This window comes from Dermacentor albipictus, chromosome 1, assembly GCF_038994185.2.
Source record: "Dermacentor albipictus isolate Rhodes 1998 colony chromosome 1, USDA_Dalb.pri_finalv2, whole genome shotgun sequence".
NCBI classification, from domain to species: Eukaryota; Metazoa; Arthropoda; class Arachnida; order Ixodida; family Ixodidae; genus Dermacentor; species Dermacentor albipictus.
In genome coordinates, this window is record NC_091821.1 from 424547750 (window position 1) to 424569371 (window position 21622).

The window sequence follows — 21622 nt, forward strand, 5'->3', positions numbered from 1 at the left end:
ATACGGTGTTGGGCTGGCAAGCACGAGGTTGCGGGATCGAATCCCGGCAACGGCGGCCGCATTTCGATGAGGGTGAAATGCGAGAACATCCGTGTACTTAGATTTAGGTGCACGTTAAAGAGCCCCAGATGGTTCAGATTTTCGGAGTTCCCCCCTACGGCGTGCCTCATAATCAGATCATGGTCTTGAAGTTTCTTGAAGACCAGCACAGACCTAGTGGCACATACCCAGTGCTTTAAGTCGGCGTCAAAGAGCTTCGAACAGCGGCGCCTACCCAGTCCCGCGTCTACAGTGACCCACTTCGGCGTGACAGACGTTCGTTGAAGATCGGCACGTATGTACATGCCACATTCCCGATGGTTGGATTCAAACCTTGCTCCCTCAGCACAGCAGCGACACCACGCTTACCACCTTCAGAACGAGTTATGTATCATGCGTGTACTGCAGCGGGATTCCGCTTTCGCGCTCCCTTACGAGCACTCGGCGCCATCTAGGGCCGCCGCCGCGAAGCGTGCGCGTGGCAGCGCAGACTGTGGTCCAGTGGGCACTGCCCATTGGACCATATATTACGCAGTGACCCAGGTAGGCGTAAAAACGGTTAGCTACAAACATACATAGGTACAAACCTATAGCCCCCGGAATGGGCTTAATGTACCCTATGTATGCTAAAACAATAAAATCTACAGAATTTTACTCATTAAATCTAAACTGTAATAAAATTGCTCGCCTTGCTAGTTGCTGTCAATCCTACTCATATATTTTATATAATTTATAGTTATACTGGTTACGAACCATTAAATAATATTTTTAGGTCGCGGAAGATGTTTATGTCAATGAATGCAAATTGAAATAAGAAAGACTGATTGGAATTGGAAAAAAAAGAATGCAGCAGAACGAGAAAGGTCCTAACCTACGCCGGAACTAAACATCCTTCTTTTCCAATGCCATCCGAAGCTCGGCTAATACTGCGTAGTGGGTATGCGCGCCAACAATAGAGGGAGAACCAAACCAAACCGCCATGACTTCACAGAAGAGAGATGCTGCGCCTCCGCCGTCGCACTCACTCGGGGAGAAAGTTTCAGGCCCGAATCCCGTCCAGCTTCCGCGAGGCGCGGATCGGGACGAAGAAGTGCCGTTGGGCGACGGCCGTTTCCAGAAGCAAGTGCTGATGGCCTCGATGCTCGCCGGAACTACGTTCCTGTTGCACCTGGTGAGCTTTCGACTCACGACGCGCATCATGGACCACTGGTGTCGGCCGCCGGACGCGTTCGCCAATTTGAGCGTCGAGGAGTGGCGCAACCTGGCCACGCCCATCGAAGAGGACGGTAGCCGGAGTCACTGCGCGCGTCGCGACCCCCCCGACGGCGGCACTAAGGCGTACATAGTGAGCTGTGAAGCCTGGGACTTCGACTACGCGCCTTACGGCAACAACATCGTAAGCGAGTGGCGCCTGGTGTGCGACCGGCGGTGGCTCATCGAACTGGCCGTGCTGACCTACATGGTCGCTTGCGTCATCGCCCTCCCCATTGCAGGAGTCACCGCCGACCGCATTGGCCGAAAGGTCGTCATTAACGTCTCGCTCGCTGCGCTGCTCGTGGCCGGATTCACCACCAGTTTCGCCAACTCGTACCTGCTTTTCGTGGCGCTGCGCATCGTCGTGTCTGTGACGAGCAACTCTCTTTGGCTCGTCCAGTACTCGGTCCTCTACGAGGTCTCGACGCCAGCGAGCAGAGATTACTACTGCTTCCTCTCCATGGCGGTAGCCTCGGTCGCCATGCCCCTCTGTGTGCTCGGCATCTCGCGGATGCGACTGGCCTGGGACGCGACCCACCTCGTCCTCATGGTGCCCGCGACCATGCTGGCAGCCGTGCTTTACACGGTGCGCGACGAGTCGCCTGCCTGGCTCCTAACCACGATGGACACCCGGGAAGCCGAGCGCGTCGCCCTGAAAGCCACCCGCATGAACAACGCCGACGCCGAGTTCTGCCGCACCTGGTTTGCCTCCGAGGCGCTCAGGCCTCAGCGTCGGAACAGCGAGCAGCCCTCCGAGCGCAATGTCCTCTCTACGATCCTTAAGCAGCAGAAAAGGCGCTTCCTGCTGTTGTGCTACATGTGGTCTGCGCTGTCGTTCGCCTTCAACCAAGTGAATCTGAACGACATCTTCCCCGTCAAGAAGGCGATCGCCGCGGCCGGTATCCTGGGAATGCTGCCAATGTACGTCGTGGCATACTTTTTCATGTCGCGGTGCAGCGCAAAGCGCTCTTGCATGGTGGCGATGCTTCTCTTCAGCATTCTCGCCGTCGCCCTCACTGCTATGTACGGCGGCGAACAGCCACTGCTCAGCAGCGTGCTCGTCGTGCTTCTCCGCATGCTGGCCAATCTGTTTGTAGTGCTTGCCTTCGTTGTGACCGTGAAATACTATCCGGTCAAAGTGCGCTGTACGGGCATTTGTGTGGGTTTCGCACTCGGCAGACTGACCGGTTCTTTGGGCGAAGTTGTGTTCCGGCTGGCTCCCAAGCACCGCCGAGATGCCATGATTGCCGTCGTTGCTATCGTAATGGCGCTGGCCTCCTTGGCAACGGAGTACCTGCCGCCGAGAGTCCCCAGCGTCGTCTTGGCGCCCGCATCAATATCGACTCGCTCCAGAAGAAGCAGCCGCTTCGCAGGCGATGAGGTGAAGCGCTGGCTTCAAGCCTCGTTGCCTCGACTGCCCAGGGGCCCCGTCAAGGCGCGTTCTTCCAAGGGACCCCGTTCCAGGGATGAGAGGTTGCCCGAGCAATTTTTGCTGAGGGCTCCGAACATCTCCCAGTCGTAGCACTGAACTCTGTTCGCTAGCGCCCGTGCTTATCATAATTTCGCCATATAAATTTACTCTTGCAACAACGCTGCTATTGGCCTCGAGCTCCACCACTGGAAAAGCTGGCGCCACCGTCGGCGTGACGTGCTAGGAGGGATCACGTGGACATAGCGGCCGCGTCGGCTGCTTCGGGCGCGCCGAAGCGAGCTGAAAACGAGCTTAAATTCCCTCGTACGCTGCGGTTTTCATTTAGTGGCGAAATTTTCCCGCTTCGAGTGTCTCCTTTACAACGCTTGAAAGCACTACAATAGGTAGTGGCTGCCTTTGAAGGCGCGCGACATGGTAGGCTACTGCTCGGTGCCGCAGGGCCGGACGTACGTAACGGAGGCCGGTGTCAGCCTTATTCGCACGTAGCCGCAGGACAAGCTGGGTGAAGCTTGGCTCGCGAAACATAAAACCGGTAAACAGTCATCGGCTACAACTCGGGTATGCAGCAAGCCAAGACGCGAGGAAGATTTCTGCTACGGCGCCCGGTCCGCGACGTTCTGAAAACGTGCACTGAGACGCTCGCGCGAGTCCGCTGCCCGACTAATGTCATGACGGTTTAGCCTATGAACTTGTGATATTATAGATACTGGCAAGTTCAGTGGAGTGTAAAGGCAGCGGTAAGAAGCACATTTAAAGAAAGCATGGCATATGGTCATGTTTGTGTTATGAATTAATGCACTGGATTACAAAAAAGGAGCAGCGGGAAATTGCGCGCCGAGAACGCCGATAAACATACAGTGCGACGCAACTCAAGAAATAGCATTGAAAGGTCAAAGAATTTAGAAGAAAAAAAAGATTGAATCGTCGCGACGGCACATCACAGTCCCGTAGGCGTCAAGTCTCTACAATGAAATTATTTTTGAACAGCTTTGATAGCGCCCACGCAACAATGGTTGCTTGTATACTGTCAAATGTTCATATTCTGCGGCCTTAAGCTCATGGCACGGTGCGAAAACGCGCGCGCGGAGAAAGCGAAACAGTGCGCGGACAAGCATGCAGACGCGCAGTCGGTCGCGGCGAATCTGCGCGATCGCTGCATTGAGGCTTCATTCTATTACGCTCCATTTAGTTATACAAACACTATAAGAACATATTTCACATAGTTTGCTCTCAGCGTTTACCTACCTTTCACGCAAGAAGCCGGTTCGGGAGACTCCATCGCGGCGACCGCGCGCAGTGGCGTTCACTGTACGTATTCGGTAAAGAGATCGCGGCTGTAAACGATTGTGTGCTTTCAGTTTGCCAAAGATTATTATTTAGACAGTAAGAAACTTCTCTCGTTTCGGAAGTACTTACAGAAATGTCCGGGAGAGCTCGCGCGTGGTGTTTTCAGTGAGCGCTGACAGCAAAACCTATGAGGAGCGCGCCACGTGATCCCTCATACTACGCCAGCGAGGCGCTTCCGATAGAGGGCGACTCCGTAACTCCTCGCCGCCAATACGTGTGATGCTTGCCGAGATATGCTCGAGAGGGCAGGCTTAATTATGCACACGAGAGTGTACGCTTGTATTGGGTGTTATTGGCACGTCCGTAACGACTGTTCCACGCTGCACCTTGAGAAAGTATACTCGGCCCACTGCTTTTTAATTTGTATATGTCTGATCTTGGTTTATTGCAGATGAAGTAAAAAAAATATTTCACTAGGCTGACGATACAGCCACTGAATATTGTAGAGGCGTAGAAATATTTCCGACAGATATAGCTAAAGCAGTTGACTGGTTCTCGCAAAATTTTATTTTTTTAGGCCTTAACAAATCTGGCATGTTTAAAAAGAAACGCAAAATAGTTGCTATAACCCAGCCACTATATACAGTGGTTGGATTAACACAACACGTCCCGTTGTTACGCTTGTGACTGCGAAGTCATGAATATAGAGCCAACGGTTGAATATCTGGGTATCCCCTTTGACTAACACTTCACTTGGAAAGACATCGTTTAGCTCTTCAGAAAGATTATGGCCATTGCGGCCATCACGAAGACGTTTGGGGGAAATGTACGCGTCACCTTAGACGAGTAATCTACACAGCATTAGCGGAACCTGTTTAAAAATGCGGTATTACTGTATATGGGAACTGCTCAGAATATAAGAATTAAGCATTAAATGACAGGCTAAAAATAATCGTGAATGCTATATCTTACGGCACCAAACTACACTCGGTTGACATGAAAGAGAAACGCGATGAGTTAGGCGTCCTTTAGATTCGTGAACTGTTTCAGTTTGTGTTGAAGCGGTATTATTATTCAAATGAACACAAAGCTCCCGTAAAAAAAGTTGTCACATTTAGGAAAACAGAACGTTTTGTTAAAGGGACACTAAAGGTTACCCGAAAGTCAAGTTAAAGTGATAAAGCAATGCTATAGAACGCCCAAGGCGTCAATATTATCGCGAACAGAGCTTTAGTAACCGAGAAATTGAGGTAAATGCATGACACGATTTGAGACCCTCCAGCGACATTCTGGTACTAGCCGGATGACGAAAGCACTCCTCATCATAATTTATGTCACTAGTACTCAACTACTCGTATTAAAAAGATCATTTCATTAGATTATAAGACGGAAGAAAATGCTACTTGCTTACTTGTATTCGATTCTGAGAAAAAAAAAATGACTGTGGCTTAGGTAAGGTTAAGCCCAGGATGCGAAGCATACTAGCCTTTATTTTAGTTGTTGAACCACTGTTTAGCCTGGTGAACTGCTGTTGCTTGGCTATATTTGGTTCGGCTAGACGAAGAAACAACTCATGCGTTACTCTGCTTCACCTTCAAGAGTGGAACGCGACAGCGTTCCACTCTTGAAGGTGAAGGCTGCGCCGTAGCCATTACAATGGGCTACGGCGCAGCGACTACGCGCCCCGCACTGGACGCGGTGAGCGTCGAGCAACGCAGCGTTCGGCGCGGCAACAAAATGTGCGCCTGAGCAAGCGACGCACGCCTGAGCGTTAGAAACAGCTCGTTTTTAAGGCAACACCGCATTCACTAGAGGCGCTTCTGTACCGCTTTGAAGCATCGTACTCGTGGCTCAGTGGTAGCGTCTCCGTCTCACACTCCGGAGACCCTGGTTCGATTCCCCCCCCAGCCCATCTTGCAAGAGTTGAGCCAAAGCCACTTCTCCTCTGTCGTGACGTCACGGTGTCACGTGGTATTGAAGGCGACACCGCCGCGCCTGAGGAGCTGGGTTGAGCTCTCGTAATATGCTTCGCATAAAACAACATTTTGACGTTACCCTTGAGTAGTATGGGTGATCGAAAGGTTTCGTTTTCACTCGACTCTGCGCGCGCTTTGCAGTTTCAGTTGTTTCTTTATCGCGTCGTGCTGCGGTCGCCCTGCTGGCTCGCGAAACTTGCATTTGTAACAAGCAGCGAGAATGCCACATCCATGTGATGCCGTGGGATGCGCGAACGGTCCGCGGAACTTCGCCAAGGGCAGTTGCAGCGGCGAACCCAACGTTGCTTATCACTGTGCCAACGAGTGAACCTCTCCCTTCGAAATGGTTAAGTGCCGTACCTCTGCCACAGCGTGCTGGCAAAGAGCCGAGAAATCACATAATGTGCTCGCTGCACTTTCGTCCAGAGGATTACGAGTTCAACGCCGACTTACTGAAGTCGCGTGGAGTGCCTTTCAAAGCAGGACGCCGGCGTAGTAGTACCTAACGGCGCCGGCAGGGCGAGCCTTCAGCAACAGGTCACGTTCACCAGTGCTTAAATCGCTGAAGTCGAGCCCAGCACCGCGATCCAATGTGTCGCTGTCAGGGTCGTCCGTTCCAACGAGCGTCAAAGTTGGCGTCATAAAATAAAGAACAACCTGATCGTCACGCGCTTTCCCTTCCGGTAGCTACCATAGTTTCGCCATTTGGTTCCGCTTTCGCGCTGCTGTCGGCTCTGTCTTGGCTCTGTTTCTGGCCGCGAGTTCGCGTTTTGCGCAGAAAAGCCGTAGCGCCGTCTGCGGGAGCCATTTTACTCACCGACGGCGCAACGTCACTATGAGACCATGATGTCAATACTCGATCAGAGGGCGGGTGATTTGAACTGCGCTAGAGGTACGCGGATGCTTCAGAACGCATTTTCTCTTAAAATAAGTCTCTTCTTCGTACAAAACAAGCGTTTCGAGGTTTCTGGGATGGTATTCTAACAGTCCACGTTGACTTCATATTAACCTTTTTTTTTAGTGTCCCTTTAAGAGGAAGCTTTAGCTCGGGCCCAACTCCGACGCGGCCTATTCAAATACATGTAAAACGCAAAAACGTTTTTGTGAGATAACCCCTGGACTGATTTTAATGAAATTTATTGCATTTGAAAGAGAAAGTTAAGTTCTAGTGACTGTTGGAAGCGGAATTTCGATTTAGCGTTTGCAGTTTCTTTAAACGATTTTCAAGTATTTGACCGTTTGAAAAAAATAGAAGCATGAAGTTTACAAATTCATAGCTCTGCATCAAGAACAGATATCGCGGTTCTGTAAAACGGCATCCATTAGATTGTTCAAAGCGGACAAATTCAATGTGTGATTGTACATCTTACGTGAATTTGTTACGTTGGTTACAAGGGTTTTGCAAAAGTTGTATTTCCCTATTGTTAATTTTTCTATATTCATGTGTAACATATCAATTTTGTCCACTTTAGATGTACTATTAAATGCGATTCACAGAATTGTATTATCATTTTTTATTGTTGAGTTACAGAGTTGTAAACTTGATAGTTTCGTCTTCTTAAAATTTTATATTTTTGCCAATTTTTATTAAAAAATTGACGACCTAACTCAAGAATTGGAAACCAACAGCCACTATATTTTAGGTTTTTCTTTTAAATGCAACAAACCTAGTCAAATTTGGTGCTGTGGTTGCCGAGAAAAACGAATGATCGTTTTACATGTATTTAGATAGGGGCACCTGAGCTAAAGCTTCCTCTTAAACAACGGGCCTATACGAATTATGGTAAAAAAGTGCGCAATTACTATGTCACAGCTATATTTAATGAAATTACTCATTTATGTCTTGCAAGTAACAAGAGAAAGATGATGACTTATTTAAGGGATTGGTGCGTGAATCTAATGTCCTGTGTTTAACTTTACTTGCCTCCTATGTGTTATTTTGTGCTGTCAGATTTACCGGCGATGTCGTGTATATTTAGACAAGAAATGCATATATATGATGTTATTTCTTTGAGAAGATTCGCCACCTGCTACCTGACCAGCCAACAAGCACAATATGCTTAGGCAGGTCAGAATGTATGTATGTATATGCTGTACTGACAAATAAACTTTAAAATTTAAACGTTTGAGAAGCTACTGTTCAAGGGTGATTTATTGTTTTCTCATTGCACCTTTTCGTGGTAAGAGAGTACTCCGTGGTAAATGATACATTTAGCTTGGTATCTTTCAGGCGGCACAGGTAAAGACTAATAGCAGGGCCTAGACTGCGGGGCTGGGTTTCATTTGGGGACGAAGCTGATGGACAGGGGACCGCCTGCGATGTGAGTCAACTAGCGGTCATGGCTTTCGGCGTTGTTCTGGCTAGAGTCTAGGACACCCCCCTTGCCCAAGAGTGCAAACCCGTTAGCGAAAGCGAGTGTGTTGCTGACATGTCGTAGGCACGGTTAACGCTGCTTATAATGGCCATGGCCTCGGCGATCGAATGGCGTGGCCCTCAAGGACCATAGAGTTTGTCCTATATAACAAGTCTATGGTCGAACAATGGTCTAACTCTATGGCATCTACGGTCTGTCTGTCTGCAGTTAGTTATGTTAATTCTATGCCAGTCGACAGCGTGCGAACAAGGGGCGCCTCAGGCCAAACCCAACAAACCCAACGTCAGGCCTTCGCCTGACGGAGATCAGTTCGCTTGTCGAAACGTCGGCTTCAGCCGAGACACGTCTTGTTCGCACATAGTCGACCACTCCAACTCTCCGTGTTCCTGTGAACAGTTTGTCTTCTTGCTTGGTTGGCAATGTTGGATTCGGGAGTCATGGTCACGCGATCCTGGCGTCACTCAGGGGGCGCTCCCCATGCCTAGTCCACCGACGCTTCTCGAAACGAGCAGCTGGCCTACGCTACACCGAGGCGTCGCGCGGAGGCTAAGCGGACCCACAACATCGTCCGAATTTTAACGATGAGAATTGCTCACTTTTTGATGACTACGATATCAGGATGTCGGAGGAATAGAAGAGAGGGGGTTTATTCATTTTAGGGGGGAAAGGGGCAAACTTATGTACAGGAAAAGGCATGAGATACTCGCAGGAGTATGGAGTGCAGTGAATCGTATCATGCAGTACACACGTGAGATCAGACTGCATCGTTCCGGGAGAGCACACTCCACGCACTGAGTATGTGTCCTTAAAGACACTACGCTTCACTATACATCACTGGCTAGGGAAACGGATAACGTCAGACTCAACCAGTCTGGTGGTTCGTATCGGCACAGCACACCACCTCCAAGGCGGAGAAGGTCGACACAAAACACACGCGCAGCCCCTAGGCTGAACCTGAAAATGGGATTCCAGCAAACCAGACCCAGTGCTTCAATGACGACCGGGAAGAAGTCAATGGCCCAAGCTCGCCGGTAGCGAAAGCTTCGTCTCCAGGTGCTGGAGTCTTTCACTGAAGTTATGAGAAGCCCTCCGCCGTCTCGTTCCCAGGCCGAAGTCTGCCAATTTGCGGTCACTGAAAGATGCACCTTCTGGTAGGGATGCCGGATCTGTTAGCATCTCAGTGTCCACGTTGAGTCGGTGGAACGTTGTTCGACGTCGGTATACCATAATGACCTCCGCCTCTGCTCTTCGGCGAATACGCCAAACGCACGTAAAAACCCCCTTTTTTGTTTCTTTGTTTGGAATAACTCTGTAGTAATTAAGGAACTCTCATGACGCTGCTCCATACAATGTCGGAGTCGGCGGTAAGTCGTCCTCTATGGTTAGTAAGGTGTCTCTAGAGCTTCCTCGATATAATACTGCGAGCGCAGCGGAGGGTTGGCTGATCGCTGATTCCGAGCGAAGACATAATTTTCCAAGCGGGATTCCAGCCATAAATAGGAGCCGGAATATTTGAGATATCGCGCTGTCATTTTGAGCATCGCTTGCACACATGAACGCCTACCATTGATAATCTCAACACTTCAATAAAACGTTGTTAAGAATTTATAAAATGCATCATTTAAGTTTTAGCGCGATAACGTCAGAGAAACGCAAGATACGTGAAAATTGGAATGAGGGCCAAGTCCCCAATTTTGGATTCGTTGAGGGCTCTTGCTAAATTCCGCCCTTACCTCTGCGGTCAAACGTTTGATGTTGCAACAGACCATCATGCTCTTCGCTGGTTGTCCTCTCTCCAAGACCTCACTGGACCCTTCGTATAAATACAGGAGTGATTTCATTTTTTTCTTTTGTTTCTTTTTTGTTGTTAAAAACCTGACGCAGACTGAGCAGTCCAGAAATAACAACGCATGCAAAATTGATTACGCCATTTAATATTTGTACATGTCCACGATCTTTCGCGGTGAAATTTTTTAGAGATTATATTGCAAATTATCTTTTATATATTATGGGCATCGTGTCCAAGTGATAAATATTGTTACTTGTCAACAACACACGTGTAAAAATTATACCGCGAAGCGTTTCATCGCCTAGTAGGAGTCAAGGTCAGAGAAAGGCGACACGCAAGTACGCGCCAATTTTGCTTCCGAAATATATGGGCCGATCCCGGTGATATTTCAGCACGGAAAGCCACCGGACACAATGCCCGGACATGGACAACGCTACTTAGATAGCACAACGCCTGTTCATTCCGATACATGACGTCATGCTACCTGGCCCGACTGCCATAGAATCTGACGGGGATGCTCCCGAGTAAGCAACGGTGATTTTGACGTCACCGCTTTCGTCACGCCAGTCTTTATCATGGAAATTTCGGGCCGGGTAGCATGACGTCATGGATCTGAGTGAAACTTAAAGATTTATATCATGAGGTTTTACGTGCCAGAACCACGATCTGATTATGAGGCACGCCGTAGTGACGAACTCCGGAAGTTTAGACCCCCTGGTGTCCTTCAACGTGTCCCTACATTATGTACACGGGTGTTTTCGCATTTCAATCCCATGGAAATGCGGCCGCCGTGGTCGTGATGCGATCCTGCGACCTCGAGCTTAGCAGCCAAACACCATATCTACTAAGCAACCACGGCGGGTGTGGATCGGAGTGAACAGGCCTTGCGCTATCTAGGTAGTGTAGACATGGGCTGATAACGTATAACGATACCATTCCGAGTTTATTCTGGTATCCTGACGTCGACTTTACGTAAACGCCGACGCAAGCATCAGGCGCTGTCCCAAAGCTGTTTGAACAGCTTCGGGTGACGTTTGAGGTCACTTTTGTTTGATTTCATAGCGAATAGCATTGCCTACCTTGACAGGTTTTTCATCTCTAATTGGCTGACAAAAGGTAAGGAGCGCACGGAAGTGGAGAGAGTTTCGGTGATGCCGAGCTAGCGCAATGAAAGTAGATGACCGAGTGAGGAGAATGCGGTGGCTGGTCAAAAATCGCGGTGGCGTGCAACCGGAAAACATAAAAATGCCGTTAAAACGGGCCTTCAGCGATGAAGAGTTGCCCGAGTGATTTTGAATACGTTCCAAAACGGCTCGGAAACGTAATACTGCCAAGAAAAAAAATGTTATGGTACGCAAAGAAAATCTACTCTCACCAGCAGCTCCGAGTAGCCAGTGGCTGAGCGATCGGTGGGCCGCCATCTTCTATTCCTTTTAGACTTTTAGAATGGGTAAGTATCCGGCTGTTCCAAAAAAAAAAAAAGAACACTCTTGTTTGGCATATTAGTGCATCTTTAGTGCATGCATGTCGCATTGACGTGTGAGTTTTTGTAGTATACTCGAGCACAGTATTACAGCCATTTTGGCGTCGCCATGTCGATGTTTCATCGGCTGGCCTGGGGTGAGCGCGACGTGAAGGTTCGGCCACCGCTGAACACTTATGCTGTTGCGCCTCGAAGTCACTGGCAGCGGAGCGGACAAAGACACCGCCGCAGCTCTTTCGTAAACGTAAGTAAACATTTTGAGTCATAAGCGCAACGTTGCAAGCGCTGCGCAGCAATAATAATCGGCGACCACAGTTAGCGCCATCTGCCGCATGTCTCTCATCACGCCGAAGTCAGCTGTTGAGCAGCGACCGAAAGATGGCAGGAGGGTAAACAACATTCGCAAGAAGGCGGGAGAGTACGAAGAGCACGCTTGCATTGCACGTACACACACACACTTACACCCACATATATATATATATATATATATATATATATATATATATATATATATATATATATATATATATATATATATATATATATATATATATGTATATATATATATATATATATATCTTGAAATACCACGGTTGAGACGACGCTTTATACCAAGAAGGAAAAATGGCGCCGACGCAAAACGAACACGAGCCGATGATTGATGATGACTTTGTACAGATGAAGATGAAGTCCGGATAAAGGCTTACACTAATTTCCCCCGCGGACGGAAGAGGCCAGCCTGGCCGCACATTAGACGGTGGAACGGAGATGAAAGGGCTTCAGGCGAGAAACGTGCACGATCTCTGTTCCGCGGCAGCGTCGGTCGTTTGGGGTCTCAACAGGTGTAACACGATAGTTCACCGGTGAGGTCTGCTCGATGACTTTGTAGGGGCCAAGATATCGAGACTCAAGCTTCTCACATAAACCGGGTGTTCGCGCAGGGGTCCATAGGAGCACATCGTCACCAGGGCGGTAGGAAACGACGCGATGAGAGGCATCGTACCGATGTTTGCGATCGTCTTGGCTGGCTGCAGTGTTCACACGGGCGCGACGACGACATTGGGCAAGACGAGACACAAACTGGTCGCAAATGAATGGTGAAGCGTTGACGGGGCCAGAGAAGAAAGAAACGTCGAGTGATGAGGTTGGGTGGCGGCCGTATACTAAGAAAAACGGAGAGTATCCGGTGGTCCGTTGAACAGACGTGTTGTACGCAAATGTTACAAATGGGAGAATCGCATCCCAGTTACGATGATCAGGTTGAATATACATGGATAGCATGTCACACAGCGTGCGATGAAATCGCTGTTAGGCCGTTGGTTTGAGGGTGGTAGCTAGACGTTGTCTTGTGCACGGTGTTGGACGCTTGCAGAACTTGATTAAGAGTGCTTGAAAGAAATGTCTTGCCTCGGTCGCTCAAAAGAACGTGAGGCGCCCCATGACGTAAGTAGACAGACTGCAAGAAGGCCGCTACTTCTGAGGCAGCTCCTGAGCGTATTGAGGCTGTTTCAGCGTACCGGGTCAAATGGTCAACAGCAGTGACGATCCATCGGTTGCCATCTGGAGTAGGTGGGAGTGGCCCGAAAAGGTCAATGCCGACGACAGAGAAGGGTTGTGCTGGACAAGGAAGTGGTTGTAGGGTCCCGACCGGAGCAGTAGTAGGTCGCTTACGATGTTGGCAAAGCGTGCACGAGGCAACATATCTAGCTATGCTCGTGGAAAGGCCGGGCCAATAGAATCGGCTGCGTATGCGCTCGTGTGTTTTGTTGTAACCCAAGTGGCCTGACGTAGGGTCATCGTGTGAGGCCTGCAGAACTGCAGCGCGAAGAGAGCGCGGTAGAACGGGAACCCATCGATGGCCTTCCGGGTGAAAAATGTACCGGTAGAGCACGTCGTCTTCAAACTTGAACAGTTTGAGTTGTTTCCGTAGCCTGGCATTGGGTGGAGATGAAATACCGCTAAGGCGATTGATGAAGCTTTGGCAATAGGAATCGGCGCGCTGGTGAGTGGAAAGCACTGAAAGGCGGTTTGATGAAGTCAAGGAAGAAATCGGTGTAATAGACGAAGCGTCCTCCGTGCGGCCAATTTGACAAGGTGATGTGATGTGCGCCGAGGATGGTGGTAATGGGCATCGTGAAAGAGCATCGGCATCTTGGTGCTTCCGTCCGGACTTATATATGACATTGAAATCATATGCTTGTAATCGGAGTATCCAGCGGCCAAGACGCCCGGACAAGTTTTTGATCGTCGACAACCAACATAGGGCATGGTGGTCGGTCACAACCGTGAAATGTCGACCGTGGAGGTATGGACGAAATTTCTGAATGGACCAGACAACAGCCAAACACTCTTGTTCGGTTATAGAGTACTTCTTTTCCGCGGAAGTGAGAGTGCGGCTTGCATATGCAACAACCTTTTCGCAAAATTCGTGGTCGCGCTGCAGCAGTACGGCACCAATTCCGTGACCGCTGGCGTCAGTATGCACTAATGTGGGCGCCTTGTCATCAAAATGACAAAGAACAGGTGGGGATGTTAGTGCGCGCTTGAGTTCTTGGAACGCGGCTTCACACTGATCGTTCCAATCGAAGGAACTGGAACTAGTAAGGAGCTTGTGGAGGGGCGAGGCAATGCTGGTAAAGTTCCGGATAAAACGTCGAAAGTATGAGGCGAGTCCAATGAAGCGGCGTAGTTCTTTTGCACGAATTGGACAGGGAAAGTTGAGCACCGCGGAAATTTTATCCGGATCGGGCTGGATGCCGTCTTTGCTAACGAGATGACCCAGGACTTTAATCGTTGTGCTAGCGAAACGGCACTTCCTCGTGTTTAGTTGAAGTCCGGCATTAGAAAGGCATGTGAGCACCTCATCTAAGCGTTGCAGATGGTCAGTGAAAGTCGAGGAAAACACGACGAAGTCGTCGAGGTAACAAAGACAAGTTTTCCACTTGAGGCCGCGAAGAACCGTGTCGATCATTCTTTCAAATGTGGCGGGAGCATTGCAGAGACCGAAAGGCATTACATTAAACTCATAAAGACCATCCGGAGTGGAAAAGGCGGTCTTTTCTTTGTCCGCTTCGTGCATTGGGATTTGCCAATATCCGGAGCGAAGATCAAAGCTGGAGAAATATTGCGCGCCTTGCAACGAATCAAGGGCGTCATCGATACGGGGCATGGGATATACATCCTTACGGGTGATCTTGTTTAGCGCACGGTAGTCAACACAAAATCGTACCGATCCATCCTTCTTCTGCACCAAAACGACGGGTGATGACCAAGCACTGGCGGAGGGACGTATGACGTTTCTTTTCAGCATATCGGCGACGTTCTCCTCGATGATTTTGCGTTCGGCCAAAGAGACTCGGTAGGGACGACGGCGTACAATAGTCTGGCCATCGGTGTCGATACGATGGAAGGCAACGGAAGTCTGCCCGAGTGACGAAGTATCCATATCGAAGGAGGCCTGGTGCTTCGTAAGCAATTTTAGCAACGCTTCATGTTGAGCAGCAGTAAGGTCAGGGCTTATCACGGAAGTAAGGGCAGATGAAGTAGATTTGTCCGGTTGAGGAAGAGCTTGCGAGGCAGCAAGAGGAAGCAGGGAGACTGGTTGGGTATCCACATAACAGGTCACTGCGGAGCCTTGAGGTAGGAGGATTGTCTCAGTGGTCGCATTTAAAGCGATGATTAACGCAGAGTTTTCTTTGAACCGCACCAGGCAGGAAGCGAAGACAATCCCACGGGCAAGACAGCGACCGTAAGGAGTGATGAACACGTCGCCATTGGTGATGTCCGTAGAAGAGAGACTTATGACTTGCTCGTGGCCGGGAGGCAGTACAGAATCGGCAGCAGTGATAAAACGCAGTCGTGGCTCATCGGTACTCCCGCTGCAATGAACTGTCTCGCTCATATGTACTACACGTTGACGGCAAGAGATTAAAGCGGACGCTGACGAGAGAAAGTCCCAACCTAAAATTAGTTCATGAGCGCACGGGAATAAAATCGCGAACTTAATGTGATGACAGATACCATCAATGAAGACGCGTGCTGTACATTGGGCGGATGGTCGAATGACTGCTCCATTAGCCCCAATCAGGGATGATCCAGTATAAGGCGTCTTCACTTTCCGCAGACGAGAGCACAGGTCCGCACGCATAACAGATATAGTAGCTCCCGTGTCAATCAGAGCTAACAAAGGCACACCCTCCACAGACACCAATAACATGTTCGAAGGACGTTCAGGAGGACTTGGAGCACTTCGCGGCGATGCAGTTTTCCCTCCAAAAACTGCACTGGTTAGTTTTCCGGTCGCTGGACATGGAGTTGGGAGACAGGTCGAAGTGGCGAAACAGAACGTCGGAGCGGCGATGGAGAGCGGCGTCTCGAGGCACGGGTGGGGAGTGCGGTGTTGGAGAAGTCGGCCGGAGATGGAGAACGGCGAACGGGGGGATTATTTTCATAAGTGCGGTAAGCGCGAGGAGGTGGCTCATCGCGTTCAAAGGCCGCGTAACCACGACGTTCGTCTTGCTGGCGGCGTCGGCAGAACCTGGAGATATGTCCTCGAAAGCCGCAGTAGTAGCAGATAGGCCTCGAGGAACGCCAGGCAGAGTAGTAAGGTGGGTTCGGAGCTCGGGTGACTAAAGGTGCCAGGTGATCGTGAACAGGCGCAGGTGGTGTAATTGGAGACGGCGCGGCTGGCATTGCAGCAATCTGGGCGTAAGAAGCCGGTTGTGGGCAAGGAGAAGCGTTGGTATGCTGGGCGTTCTGCAGGGAGGCCAATTCCTCCTTAATAATACCGCGCAGGTCAGTAGAAGCAGGTTGGACGTGAGCGCTGCTGCAAGGGGTTGAGCCATGCGCTTGCAATTCCTCACGAATTATGGCTCGAATGATAGACCGGAGCTCAATACTGTTCACCAGGGGGTTGTCGGAAAAGTCCGGTTGCAAGCGGATGGACTGCAGGGCGTCGAGGCGCTGACAGACGGAGACAACGTCCGACACCGTCGATGGGTTTTGAGCGGCGAGTGCGTTGAAGGCAGTAGATCCGATACCCTTAAGAAGGTGTCGCACGCGATCAGGTTCTGGCATGGCACTGTCGACACGGCGGCAAAGCGCGAGGATGTCCTCAATGTACGAGGTATACGATTCGCCATAATGCTGGACGCGCTCAGACAGCCTCTTTTTCGCAACTTCCGAACGAACCGTGGGTGTGCCGAAAATCCGCCGTAGCTGCTCCCTGAAAGACGACCAATCACGGAAGTCTCTCTTACGATTCAGGAACCAGGTCTTGGCTACCTGAGAGACGTAAAATGGCACGTTGTTTAACCGCAATGTCTCCTTCCAGTTGTTGTAGTCGCTGACACGATCGTAGTTGTCGAGCCAGTCTTCAACGTCCTCACCAGGCAAGCCAGAGAAGATTTCAGGGTCGCGATACCGGTTGTTGGCAGGGCTGGGAGTGGGGGTGGCTGGCACTGGAACCGAGATGGTGGATGCTGCGGTCTGGTCTTGCGACATGGCGGCCTCTAGGCGTAAGCGGCGTCCCGAACGTAGCTCCAGGAGAGATCTTGAAGTGGATTGAGGTCGAAGGGATCTTAAAGCATCTCCACCACTTGAAATACCACGGTTGAGACGACGCTTTATACCAAGAAGGAAAAATGGCGCCGACGCAAAACGAACGCGAGCCGATGATTGATGATGACTTTGTACAGATGAAGATGAAGTCCGCATAAATGCTTACAATATATATATATCACACAGGGGAAATTACTTGTACTTACTAATCGAATTTTAAAAAGTCATAAATTAAGTGAAATGAAAGTGAATGAAGAAACAACTGCCCGGAGATGGGATACGAACCCACGTCATCGCATTACAAGTGTGGTGCTCTTATATATATATATATATATATATATATATATATATATATATATATATATATATATATATATATATATATATATATATATATATACGATTATACACACACACACACACACACACACACACACATATATATATATATATATATATATATATATATATATGTGTGTGTGTGTGTGTGTGTGTGTGTGTGTGTGTGTAGGACGTGGCCTAAAAATTTCACATGATGCTTCCGCCCAGCCGTTCCCCTTCTTTAATGAAGGCGCGCCCTATACCCCTGCCTCAATCCATGAAACACTCCATGCCTCCATCTACTACATCTACAGTGGAACAGCCAATTTGAAATCGATTGAGGCCTCCCACTGGAAATTTTGTGTTCTGTCTTTTCTTGCCCATCTGTCTTCTGGGCAGGTGTTACCTCGCAATGCGTGGTCAAGGCGGGCACCCAGGGCTTCGCGAGTTGGAAAGTGACGGTGTGACGGCGAATGTTAATTTGATTTGAGCAAGCGCCAAAACTAATGCAAGGAACAGCCAAACATACGCAGGGGCGCCAACTCTGAATATATACTATGTGCATGTTCTTGTGTTATCCTTGTTTATTTCTCGCCGGCATGCCATTCGTTGTAGGCCACAGCACTGTACGGGTACAGCCGAACGACTTTATTGACCCTTTTCGCGCAGCAGCTTGCTCTAGAGAAACGAGATGGCGCTTTAGGCGGCACGTCGCACGTTGCCTCAGTAAAGCTTACGACTACGAAGCCATTACCTCTTCTGCCCTGCTTCTGTGCGATCAGCTGTCGGAAATGTAACTGGTTTTTCGCGCACGCACAGTGCTCCATTCATGCTGCAAAATACGTAGCAGTGGAGTGAAGGCATGTGCAGTAGTTGGCTGCAAAAATTGTGACTGGCAAGTAAGGAATGAAATTATCTGTGCGTCCAAGTTCACGAACCGCTGCTTCATAAGGACTACCTGTGTTGCCGGATCATCGCGATGCACGGCTTCCCTCGAGGTTAAAAAAATTTACTCATCCGCCAGCGTAGTGGCGCTGACTCCCAAGGAAACGACTTCGACCTCGGAAAGTCTGCACGAGCGAGTACCGCTCGTTATACTGTAACAATGGGAGTATAGCGCCGCTTCTTGGCATAGAGCAAGTTTCTCGCACGCTACCTACACACATCCACCCCAACTCACACGCAAACTTAGGCCCATTCTATCGCCAACGTATCAAGTAAGTGAACGAGCGCATACTTCAATCAATGTGCCGAAGCGTGGGTGACGGTGACTGCACCGACAGCACACCAATGTTCGAAGCTGAACGTTTCGTAACGGTCCGCACAGTAAGCGAGTGACTAGCGATAATACGTATTTGCTATACGCTATTACAACGTACAGAAAACTGCGTTACAAGCACTGTGCCTAGAAAGTACAAGTGTATCGCTACTGAGCACACCCACGGCAGAAAATAAATGAGATAGTGAGCGCCCAGGGAACATTACTAAGTGGGAAACGTCACAAACCACTACCCAAAAGTATTTGATAAATAAAGAACGAAGAGCTAAACACACTGATACTGATTTAATTCATGAGCGAAAAGTTAGGATAGCTTGGAATACATATTTAGCCCTGCTTTTATCACAAGCACTGTATATGCTGTTCGCGGTGTTTGGACAAAGCGTAATGAGCTCTGGAGGCACTCACATGCCCTTTGAAGCTGCAGCTAAAGCTTCGCGTGTCGTCCACCCAGTCACCGTCTACGATATCCGCCGAAACAGAGGTTTGCAGTGCCGCACCGGCGTCATGTACATCCATTGTAAACACAGAGGCAATGCAGGCAGCTGAGGCAAGCAATGGACGCGTCACCACGTGACCAAACATTTCAGCGCCGACGGGATCGACATGAAGAGGGTCAATAACAAAATTATTGGAGTCTCCAAGATTATTCGCTCTACAGATCACTTCGTTGTAAAGGTCCCGCATTGCACAGCTCACCATAGCACCGGGACCGAACTATTCTTTCGGTATACAGGTAATTTCGTCGTAGAGGCGCTAGACTGTAAATAGCTGTCGAAGTATATTGCACACAGGGACATGTGCCCCATCACTCAGGTGTCGGGTAGCATCCTCATGGGAGACAGCGATACACCCCACCTCGCCCCCACCAAAAAAAAAAAAGAATACTAGCGCACTAAACGTCTCCCCTCCCCACCGCCACACCTATACCCCCTCTTTTTTTTTCCGCCTTGCTCGCGCAACTGCGCGGATAGCACCACGTGGTTGTCGGACAGGACGGACGGTGGTGCGATCGTGATGGTGGAGGGCCAGTCTCCGCACAAGTTGAATCGGGTTATCGTGTCCCTATTGTACATGGCAGGAGGACTGGTGTTGCTCAAGAGCTGAATGAACTGCAGGGAATTTTATGCATTTCCTGACGAGTACACAAGAAACGCTTGTAATCGGTACGAGAATTTTAACGCAATATCTACGAGACAATAGGACGCATGTGTAAGGTATTCGAGCGTAAGATGTGCAATAAAAATATGCAATGAAAGTATGGATCGCAGTATATCAAAGCCTTACATAATATCACAGTTATCAGTGTCGTCGAAAGAACGACGAGGAGCGTCGGCGACCGTCGCCCACTCTCTCTCAACCTGCGGAATGAGCCCCTGAGCATACACTTCCCATCCAGTGCCACATGTCCTAAAGATCACCCTTCCTCGCGCGGACATCCTGAGTTCGTCGTGGTACATCGTGGCCGAATCAAGATGCGCGAAAGATGGCGGGGGTGACCTGCCAGGCAGTTTGAGCCCCGTGACAACGGCCAGACATCCGCATAAAGTCGCTTGTTCGATTATACATTCGGGTGCGACAGGCTTGTGGGACGTCCCGCAAACGTCCGTTTGAGGACATCGTATGCTGTGCCACAGTTCAGTTCTTGTTACATTTGTTTTGCGGGCTTCTATAAGATGCCGTAGACACTGAAGTTTGTGCAGGTGTATTTGGTCAATTAGCATGATGCAGAATGACGAAAATGTGCTATATTTAGAAATTACGACAGATCCAATGTACTTGTCGGAATCAACGTTAAGCGAAGCTTTCTTGAAAAACTTCAATTAAAAACTTTGCAAAAATACGGCCGATCTTGGAATTTCATTTTATGTCCGAGTACGCGCGCCGAGTTCACGCTCAAGTTCGCGTACTTCTCCCACCCCCGAAGTTTCGTGTCATTTGGCTTCGCGCTAACGCGCATGTAACCGCCCATCTTGTTGACCGCATTTGCAGCTGTAGCGATAACGCGCCTGCACTGCAAGACGCGCAGACCCTCTCCACATGACGCGATCGCGCATTACATTGGCTCCGAGACTGCCCGAGTCTCGGTTACTCAAGCTCCGTGATGGGATCAGTCTCCTGCAGCAGTGAGCTCCTGGTGGGTCCAGTCTGTTGTTGTACTGCCTTCGGGATCGGCGCCCACTTTACTCGGCGAGAAACAGACCAATGTGCCGCGTCGAGCGACGAAAAGGAATGCATGAAAATATTTGCTTTAACGATAGAATTATCACTCGAATGTGTACGCCTGTTGCAGTGAGGACGTTTAGCTGCTGTTTGTTGTCTCATAGCGTAATTTCGCGGAGAAAAAAAGCCGATCACTGACACATCGGTATGGGATCTAGTACAAGTGTCTATATATGAGCATATTCGTTATATGTGTGCTGCATATTGCGTGCGAGCTCGCTCCTGCTGAGCAACCACAGCAGCAAGCTCTCACAAACAAGCACACGCGCGCATGCGCACGTAAAAAACAAATCTGCTGAACGCACGTCCGCAGGCGTTTTTTTTTTTTTTCGTAGACTTTACCACACAAGGCTTCGGGGCTATCTGGACTCCATGACGTAGGAATCGCGAATACTTCTTCAGGACGTACCGTTTATTTACGTCTTGTGGATCAGTACACGTCATTACAATAGAAGGATCAAACCACTTAAGTGCGTCAAAGCCACCAGACGCGGAGCCCTTACGTTTCCGCTTACGTGTCCGTTTCTCTGTGAAACTCCGACGCACCACGCCACGCCACGATCGGTGGATCCACTCATCTCTTCTATGGACATAGCCGGATATGA

The 21622-nt window shown here is 49.5% G+C and overlaps 1 protein-coding gene across 1 annotated transcript; it reads left to right on the plus strand.

Moving 5' to 3' along the window:
* Positions 1–1018: 1018 nt before the first annotated feature.
* LOC135897637 (solute carrier family 22 member 7-like) lies at positions 1019–2815 on the plus strand. The gene has a single exon (XM_065426334.1). It carries the CDS (start codon positions 1019–1021, stop codon positions 2813–2815), a length of 1797 nt encoding a protein of 598 aa, XP_065282406.1.
* Positions 2816–21622: the final 18807 nt, after the last annotated feature.

Bases quoted from the DNA above. Each gene is read 5' to 3' on its own strand.
- LOC135897637 (XM_065426334.1), top strand. From the start codon at position 1,019: ATGACTTCACAGAAGAGAGATGCTGCGCCTCCGCCGTCGCACTCACTC.